Source organism: Otolemur garnettii, unplaced genomic scaffold, assembly GCF_000181295.1.
Source record: "Otolemur garnettii isolate 467f Iridium unplaced genomic scaffold, OtoGar3 scaffold00016, whole genome shotgun sequence".
Taxonomy (NCBI): domain Eukaryota; kingdom Metazoa; phylum Chordata; class Mammalia; order Primates; family Galagidae; genus Otolemur; species Otolemur garnettii.
Genome location: NW_003852411.1, coordinates 1,792,185 through 1,801,910, shown reverse-complemented (window position 1 = coordinate 1,801,910; position 9,726 = coordinate 1,792,185). Strand labels below are relative to the sequence as shown.

General features: G+C 33.0%; 1 protein-coding gene across 1 annotated transcript in view; it reads left to right on the top strand.

Moving 5' to 3' along the window:
• The window catches only part of CDC73 (cell division cycle 73), a 126,336-nt gene that overhangs the window by 109,772 nt on the left and 6,838 nt on the right, over positions 1-9,726 (top strand). The window contains exons 14-15 of the mRNA XM_003785600.3: positions 1,637-1,798; positions 3,734-3,834. Coding sequence (XP_003785648.1) covers positions 1,637-1,798; positions 3,734-3,834 — 263 coding nt within the window. The remainder of the gene's footprint in view (positions 1-1,636; positions 1,799-3,733; positions 3,835-9,726) is intronic.

The window sequence follows — 9,726 nt, the reverse complement described above, 5'->3', positions numbered from 1 at the left end:
GGCGCCGAGCCGAGTTAGGTGTTTAATAGACTTTTTATTAGTTGGGTCTTGTAATAGATCACTCATTTGTTGTATATATTTTATAATTCATCATTATATACTTTATAAGTAATTTTATATGAGTAAGTTTATACTTTCACAGTATAACTCTAGAAGCCAGTAAAGGAGATGAAACATTATACTTAAGAATTTGAACATTTTAAGCCCCATTTACATGTAGATCGAAATAAAGCAAAGCATTTCTCTTCGGCAATAAAATTTCCTTGTTCTATCCCCCAGAACATAAGTTCAAGAGGGCAGGGACCATGTTTTGTACAACTATATATGTTATATAATTTATAGCACAATGACTTGCACATACTGTTCACTTAAAACATTTTTGTTAGTTGTGGCTTTTTATTAGAACTCAGTTCCAATGATGTGTGTATATTATATTAAATTTTAAAAATAATGTGTTTCATTATTCAAAGTGGTAGCACTGTCTTTGACATTTTCTAAGTGTGCTTAATGAATAAATAAAATAGCCAAAAGCCATAGGGAGCAAATGATAATCTGGGGAAAATTTTAGAATGGTATGTAAATCTTAACTTTTTTATCAGATGTCAAATGGGTATCAGCACAGTAAGCTCCAAAACAGAGTTTGGTATTAGCACGATCACTAAAACTTTAAAAACTGTAAACTTAATATGACTATCTGATGAATCCAGTGTGTAGTATTGAAATTCTTCAGGGAACTTTACCATCAGGCTCTCATGCATCTTCTTTGTCTTTTCACCCTTTATCTCTTCTAAGCCTTAGACACATAATGATATTCTCAGTGCAGTAATTGTATTGCCCCATTTAAGTGGAGGGACTAGCTCATAGCTCATAAAATATGCTAATAGACTGTTAAGATTATAGATGCAGTATTTAGAAAATGAGACTGTTTAAAAATGCTTTGTGAACACTAGCAAATTTTAGAACTAGTAGTAATTGTCCAGATCGCTAAATTACTTTTGAGACTGTTTTGAGAATTTGTAGAGTTGATAAAAGTTGATAAATAACTGCTAGTTTATAGCACTAGTGGTGTTTACTGAAAGAGCATTGGCATACATTGTTTTAATTTTCCTATTTTAAAATTTTAAAAGCAAACTCTGAAATTTGATGGCATTTTGTAATTTTGCTAAAGCATAAAATGGGAAAAAGTATGTTTTGTGAATCTCCTGAATAGTCACCCAGTGAAGGAGTCTAGCTAGCCAAACAACATCTGCATTTCAAGTGACCTTTTGATTTTTAATAGTTTCCCTTTGTCATAATAAAGTTTCCCTCAAATAGCATTGGAGAAATTAAGGATTAGGGTGGAGAATGCTGTTAGTTGACTGAGTATAAATTGTATCAAATTGCACGTTTACACACAACCTCCCCCCCCCAACACCCCAACTTAGAGTTTAAGTTAGCTTGAGTTCTGTTTGGCATGCAGGGAGAAAGACCTGTGTTCTCTAAGCACTCTGGTCTATACAAGAGCAGGTTTCTTTAAAATTAAATGTCTTAGCTTAAAACTATTAATGTTTAAAAATTATTTCAAAATATTTATTTTACCATTTTCATGACATTAAGTACATTTGACTTTGTCTCATCTTTTTTTTTTTTTATAAAGATTTGTCCCATCAGATGAAAAGAAGAAACAAGGTTGTCAGCGAGAAAATGAAACTCTAATACAGCGAAGAAAAGACCAGATGCAACCAGGGGGCACTGCAATTAGTGTCACAGTACCTTATAGAGTAGTAGACCAGCCCCTTAAACTTATGCCGCAAGACTGGTAAGATAGTAGATATTTTAAAATATTTATTAATTTTTATAATGGATTCTGACTAGAAATTCTCCTTGAAAACTATGTTAATGTATATATATAGATCTAATTTGGTCATTGACAATGCTAATATCTAAATAACCTTATATTTTGAGTAGGTTATATATTTTATATCTTTATATTTTTTATATAAATTATATATATATTTTATCTATTGAGGAGAAACACTGTAACTTCTGGAAAATATACAGGCAAAAAATTCTTTCTACTTGTTCATATCTTCTGCATTAGCTTTTCACACACAACAAATTAGACTAACTTTTTAAGGTTTATATTTTAGATTTTTGGTTTGGAAAATTCACATTTTCTACTAAGGAATGATAAGCGATGGTGTAATTTTATTGTAAGGGGATAATTTAAGAAAAATAACTTGACAAGCTCTTTTATTGCATCAGAATATTCTTTAACAAAATATTAATCTATTTATTATATAAAGGGCCTGTAAATTCAGATACATGAATATTTATTAATTGAAGATGGAATAAAATAAAATTCAGAGTATGAGATATATCTGTGATATAGAGAATGCGACATGGCACATTAGATGACATTTTCCTTTATGTAGTACTTCTTAGTTCTCAGACATTAGGAAGTAAAGTCATTGAGAATATTAATATGTTAAATATTTACTAAAGAATAAAAGGTTCTTAGAATTCTCTCCTGGAACCCAATAGATACTTTGAGTAATATGTAAAATGAATAAGATAAGAATTTGAATTATCAAGCTTAAAACCAAGTAGGAAAGTTACCCCATTTGTATTATTTGTTTACAGTTACTTGTATAAAATGATAATACTGTCTGTACAAGTGCCATCATTAACCGTATAAAACATTGCTTGTCTATATTAGCTAGGGTCTCCAGCCACTGGAGTCATAGCCTAAGAATAACATCTCCCCCTACCTCCTTTTCTTTGTCTTTAATTGTCCTTTCATGAATTCACAGGGAGCAACATTTATGTTATCCTGCTTCCCTGTTGATCATGTGCCTGTGAGGTCTAGTAGGACCTGGGTGACCTTTCTCTAGCAAATTTTCTCTAGTTTTCGGAGAATTCCTTTGAAGATTAAATGTGTTAATATCATAAGTAATGCATAAAGTGCGTACAACAGCACTAAATAGCACATAATAAATGCTCACAATGAATATTGCTAATGATAACCATTATTGTGTTTTGTTCCCACCTCTAGTTGTAGACTTAAACTGTGCCTATACTTCGTATAATTTCTCAATTAATCAAATGCCATGTAAAATAATGAATATGAGGGCCTGCAAAGAGCCCCCCCCCCAGGAAGACTAGGTTAAGTGGTTGGAAAAACAAGTGTTTAAATTAAAAAAAAAAAAACTTTAAAAATTTTAAATGAGTAAAAAACGTTGGAAAAATAATAAAACCAACTAAATGATTGGTTTCTGTACTCAGATTACTCGGCAAGTAATCAGAAGCACTCTAAGGCCTTGGGGCTTCATAAAGTTGTTGTTGAATTACAATAATGTCATGTTTTTAATTTAGCAAAATATTTAATGTTTTTGAATTTTAAATGATTTTTTAAGAAAATCCAACTATTTTGATTGCGTTGGAAAAGTGCATCCCTCCTCTATAATTAGTAGAAGGGAAGAGAAAAGGTTAAAAAGATGACGCAAAAGTGTTGTCTTTGTAATTATGTTTAAAAGACCTAGGTGTAGGTGCATAGGAAGTGTAGCAGTTATTAATGTGCAATAATGGCAGCATCATCTGAAAAAATTGGTAATATCCCTGCAATTTTTGTCTTACAGAAGGATCAGTAGGCAGTTATATCACATGAATAAGTATGAGACTTTTTCTTTAGAGTTATAGTAACTTAAAGCTGAAATTTGAGATATTCTCCCCTCTCCCCCTTTTCTACTTACAGGGACCGGGTTGTAGCAGTTTTTGTGCAGGGTCCTGCGTGGCAGTTCAAAGGTTGGCCGTGGCTTTTGCCTGATGGATCACCAGTTGACATATTTGCTAAAAGTAAGATTCTCTTTTTATTTACTGCTTACCCAATATAAAAATGTTCTCACTTGGGCGATGCTTGTGGCTCAAAGGAGTAAGGCGCCAGCTCCATATGCCAGAGGTGGCAGGTTCAAACCCAGCCCCACCACCCCACCCCACCTCCCAAAAAGAAAAACTGCAAAAAATAAAAAAAAAAGTTCTCACTTTAAGAGAAAGAGCTCTATGCCTGTGTATATACGATGTGTTTATCAGTGGACTGTTAAGTAATATACAGTGTTAGTTTTTAAGCACCCATGAAATACTTTTACAAGCCTTTTTATACGTTAATACTTTTTGTAAAAGGCGAAAGATTTATACGATCTAAAGAGAAACCAGAGTGTCATTAATACTTTTTGTATACTTAGATCTAAAAGAGAATATTGCCTATCTCACGGCATTAATAGTTATATTTTAGGTCACTTAAAAATCCTTAATATTGTTGCATGTCTATACATTGTTACTGAAATTGATACCAGTTTTAAATGGGTTGACTTTTGCTGAAAAGAAATGTATAGCCATAAGTTAAAGTGCCTAATGACATTCATCAGCTATTCTCTTCATCTAGAGTAATTGTAGCATGATTGGCTTTTTCTCTTCATTCAGATCTCAGCTCAAGTGTTCTTTCTTTAGGGAATCCTTCTGTAATCATCCTGTTTGAAGTATCCATCACCTTCTTACAGTTGCTCTCTAAGCTGTTTCATTTTCTTGACAGCACTTACTGTTGCTTGACATTTTATAATTCCGATATCTTTATTGTAAGTGTTCCCTAGCCATAATGCAAGTTCCAGAATGAAGGGACCTTTTCTGCCTTATTCATATTTGTGAGGTTTATAGTAAATATCTGCTGAATTATTTAATGCAGCTTATGTATTTATTAAATATAAATACATAGGAATAAGTTGATATAACAAAAGTAGATTAATCCAGCCTTTTTTTTTCAGAAAGAGAGTACCCCAACAATTATTTAATTGGAGTATTCAATTAAATTAGTAACACTGGCAAAATTAATTTTAAAAAGAGTACTCAATTAAATTAGTAACATTGGCAAAATTAATTCTAAAAAGTCATTCTCATGACTTCTAATAAATATTTTTATTATAAATGACAACTTTAGGCTCGGCGCCTATAGCTCAACCGGCTAAGGCGCCAGCCACGTACACCTAAGGTGGCGGGTTCGAATCCCCAGCCCAGACCCGCCAAACAACAATGACGGCTGCAACCAAAAAATAGCCGGGCGTTGTGGCGGGCGCCTGTGGTCCCAGCTACTTGGGAGGCTGAGGCAAGAGAATCTTGAGCCCAGGAGTTGGAGGTTGCTGTGAGCTGTAATGCCACGGCACTCTACCCAGGGGGACAGCTTGAGGCTCTGTCTCAAAAAAAAAAAAAAAAAAAAATAAATGACAACTTTAGTTATTAAGGAATGTCAGCTGTACTACTGTGAAACATCCTGCATTTTTACCTACACCATTTTTTGTTAGTGGTAATACCATTCTTCCACAAATACTGCCCAAGCTGGAAAATTTTAATCATTTACTTTTACTACCTTCATTCATTTAAAAAACAATGAATTTGAATATTACTGACATAGTGAAAACTTTTTATATTATTTCTGAATTTTGAGCAATACATAAAGTGTTGGTAAATAGTTAAATGGAGAGAATGAGAATAAAAGTAAAATGTCACTGAATGCAAATGCTGTGTTTTTACCTATTGGTTTACCGTATTGAATAGTTTTATAACAAAAAGATACAGATGCTCTCCTAATTTCATTAAGAATATTATTCAATGCTGTTTTGGTTCTTTTTGGAGAAGGCAGGTGCCAGATGCCTTTAGTCAACCATTTTGAAGTCTCTCTCAATAATTTTTTTTTTTTTTCTTTTGAGGCAGAGTCTCACTGTGTTGCTCATGGTAGAGTGTCATGGCATCACAGCTCCCAGCAACCTCCAACTCTTGGGCTTAAGCGATTCTCTTGCCTCAGGCTCCCAAGTAGCTGGAACTCCAGGTGCCCACCACAATGCCCAGCTAGTTTTTCTATTTTTAGTAGAGAGAGGTTCTTTACTAAAGAGAGCCACTGTGCCCATCCTATGGTATCCCTTTGTCATTTTTTGTGCCATCAGTGTATCAAAATAGTTACATGCCACCTTTTCTATTTATTTTGTTTTGTTGCTCACTCCCCACATGGTGATAGGATTTATGCAGTTGGCTGAAACAAGCAATTCTGAGTTTATGAAATATTTTTCTTTGCAGTCATTGTGCCACCATGTAACTGGTTTCTTGCAGAAGAAACAAATTTCTTCTATTTTTACTTAGAGAGGGATAAAAACTTTCAGGTCTTTTTCTGAATAAGAAAGATGTTTTATGGTAATGTGTTAGTATTTGTTTGCTATTGCTTTATGCAAATAAAATGTTTTGCCTGGTAAGAGAAACTTTGTTATATTTTTTCATTAGTGTTAAACTTTTTGGATCTTAATATCCCAGATTTAATTTAATAAGTGTCCTATTCAGGTAGATAAATAACTGATAAAAATGAAATCTGTTGAAATTATTTGAAGAAACTAACCTTTTATGGCTTCAGATAAATTACTGGGGTTTTTAGTTTTTATTTAATTGTGTTTCCAGTTTTACTTTTATTTTTTCCCAGCTTTATAGTGATATAATTTATAAGTAAAAAATCTCACATATTTACAGTATACAGTATGATTTTTTCCCTATTTTTTTATTGGTATATATTCATGGGATCAAGTGCAGTTTTCCTATGTTGATACATTGCATTCTGACGAAGTCAGGTTCTTCCATGCATCACTGAAGTAATGCACATTGTACCCACCAAGGAACCTACCATTATCCCACACACACACCCCACCCCTTCTTTGCCACCAACATTTATTTTTTTGTCTTTTTAATAATAGTCATTTGGATTGGTATAAAATGATATCTCGTGGTTTTAGTTTGCATTTCTCTGATGATTGGTGATATTGAACAATTTTTCACATGCTTGTTGGCCATTTGTTGTCTTTTGAAAAATGCCTATTCCTGTCATTATCCCACTTTGAAGGGATTATGGGCTTTATTGAGTTAAAGTGCTTTGTAAATTCTATTCCCTGTAGAATGTGTACTTTGCAAATATTTTCTCTCTTTCTGCAGATTGTCTGTTTACTCTGTTGTTTCTTTTGCTTTAGGGAAGCTATATAGTTTAAATCCCATTTGTTTCTGTTTTTGTTGCCTATGTTTTTTAGGTCTTAGCTATGAACCAATGTCCAGAAGAGTTTCCTATAGGTTTTCTACTAGTATTGTTATAGTTTCACATCTTACTTTCACATCTTTAATCCATCTTGAGTTGATTTTTGGATACAGTGAGATAGAGGTCCAGTTTCATTCTTCTACACATAGCAATTTAATTTCCCCAGCACAGTTTATTGAAACCGGTATCCTTTCCCCAGTATATGTCTTTGTCTTCTTTTTTTCTTTTTTTTTAATTGTTGGGGATTCATTGAGAGTACAGAGAACCAGGTAACATTAATTGCATTTATTAAGTAAAATCCCTCTTATAATTGTGTCCTGCCCCCAAACTGTGGACCCCCACCCCACCCCCTCTCTCCCTGTTTTTGTCATCTTTATCAAAGATCAATTGGCTATATGTATGTGGCTTTATTCCTGGGTTCTCTCTTGCATTAATTGATCTGTGTGTGTCTGTTTCAGTGTCTATGCCAGTATCATGCAGTTTTGGTTATTACAGCCTTGTAGTATAATATAATTTGAAATAAGACAAAGTGATGTCTCCAGTTTGGTTCTTTTTGCTCAAGATTTCTTTGGTTATTTGGGCTCTGTTTGGTTCCATATGCAACCAAATTTCATAGAATTTCCTAATTCTATGAAAAATGCTCTTGGTATTTTGATAGGGATTGTATTGAACTTGTAAAGGCAGCATGGTCATTTTAAAAATACTAATTCTTCCAATCTTTGAGCATGGGATGTTTTTCCAGTTATTTGTGTCATCTGCAATTTCATTGATGAGTATTTTGTAGTTTTCCTTATAGAGATCTTTTACCTCCCTGTGTAAATATATTCCTATGTTTGTTTTGTTTTGGTTTGGTATTTTGGCATCTTTGTAAATGAGATAGGCCTCTTGAGTTGGTTATTGATGTATAGAAATGCTAGTGATTACTATATGTAGGTTTTATATCCTATAACTTTACTGAATTCATTGATCAAATCTAAGAATAGAGACTTTAGGGTTTTGTAGGTATTAGATGATATCATCAAAGAACAGAGACCACATCACTTCTTCTTTTCAGTTTGGATGCCTTTTGTATTTTTCTCTTACCTAATTGTTCTGGCGAGGACTTCTGGTACTGTGATGAATAAGAGTAGTGGAAGTGGGCATCCTTTCTTGTTTCAGTTCTTAGAGGGAATGTTTTCAACTTATCCCTATTCATTATGATGTTTGCTATGGGTTTGCTGTTTAATATTTTGAGGTATGTTTCTTCAGTGCCTCGTTTGTTGAGGATTTTTATTTACCACGAACAGATACTGAATTTGATCAAATAGTTTTTGTTTCTATTGAGATGATCACATAGTTTTGTTCTTAATTTATATGATGTTTACAAGTATATGTTGAATCATCCTTGTATCCGTAGTATAAAATGCACTTGATTATGTTGTATTATCTTTTTGATGTATTGTTGAATTTGATTGGCTAGCATTTTGTTGGGGAGTTTTGCATATGTGTTCATCAGGGATATTAGAGTCTAGTTTTCTTTTTTGGTTCTGTCCTTGTATAACTTTGTTATTAGGGTGATACTAGCCTTGTAGAATGAATTGCAGTTGGGGTGAATTCTTTCCCTGATTTTTTTTGGGAACAGTTCTAGGAGGCTTGGTATTAGTTACTCTTTGCATTTTTGGTAGAATTCAGCTGTGACTCCATCTGGCTTTGAGCTTTTTGTTGGGATTTTTTTATTATTATAATTATTATTATTATTATTCCTGTTTCAGTCTTGCTACTCACTATAGGTCTGTTTTGTCTTATCTCCTTCCTGTTCAATCTTTGGAAGTTTATGTTTTCAGGAATTTATTAATTTTCTCTAGGTTTTCCAGTTGTGATTGTATGGTTATTCATAATAGTCTCTGTTAAGTTGTTCATAATAGTCTATGATGATCTTTTATATTTCTGTGGTATCAGTTGTAATGTCTCCTTTTCCAATTCTAGTTCTGTTGATTTGTATCTTCTTTCTTCTTGGTTGTTATTGCTAGTGGTTTTATCAATTTTGTTAATCTTTTCCAAGAAGCAGCTTTTCATTTTATTGATCATAGGTATTGATTTTTTTTTCTTTTTTGGTCTCTGTTTTTAAAATTCTTCTCTGATCTGTGTTATTTCTTTTCTTCTGCTAACTTTGGGTTTAGTTCTTGTTTTTCTAGTTACATGAGGGGTGACATTAGGTTGTTAATTTATGACTTTTCTACTTTCCTGATGTAGGTATTTAATGCTGTAGGTTTCCCTGTTAGCACTGCTTTTGCTATATCCACAGGTTTTGGTAATGTTACACTTTCATTTTTATAGTTTCAAACAAAATTTTAAATTTCCTTCTTAGTTTCTTCATGGATCCAGTGATCGTTCAGAGCATGTTGTTTAATTTTTGTGTGTTTGCACAGTTTCTGAAGTTGCTCTTCATGTTGATTTCTAGCATGATTCCACTGTGATGTGAGAAAATACTTGCTATGGTTTTGATTTTTAGAAATTTATTAAGATTTGTATGATATCCTTTTATGTGGTCTGTCTTAAAGATTATTCCATGACTGGTGGGAAGAATGCCCATTCTGCAGTTGTTAGGTAAAATGTTCTGTAAATGTTAAATGAAGTCCCTTTGGTCTAAAAGT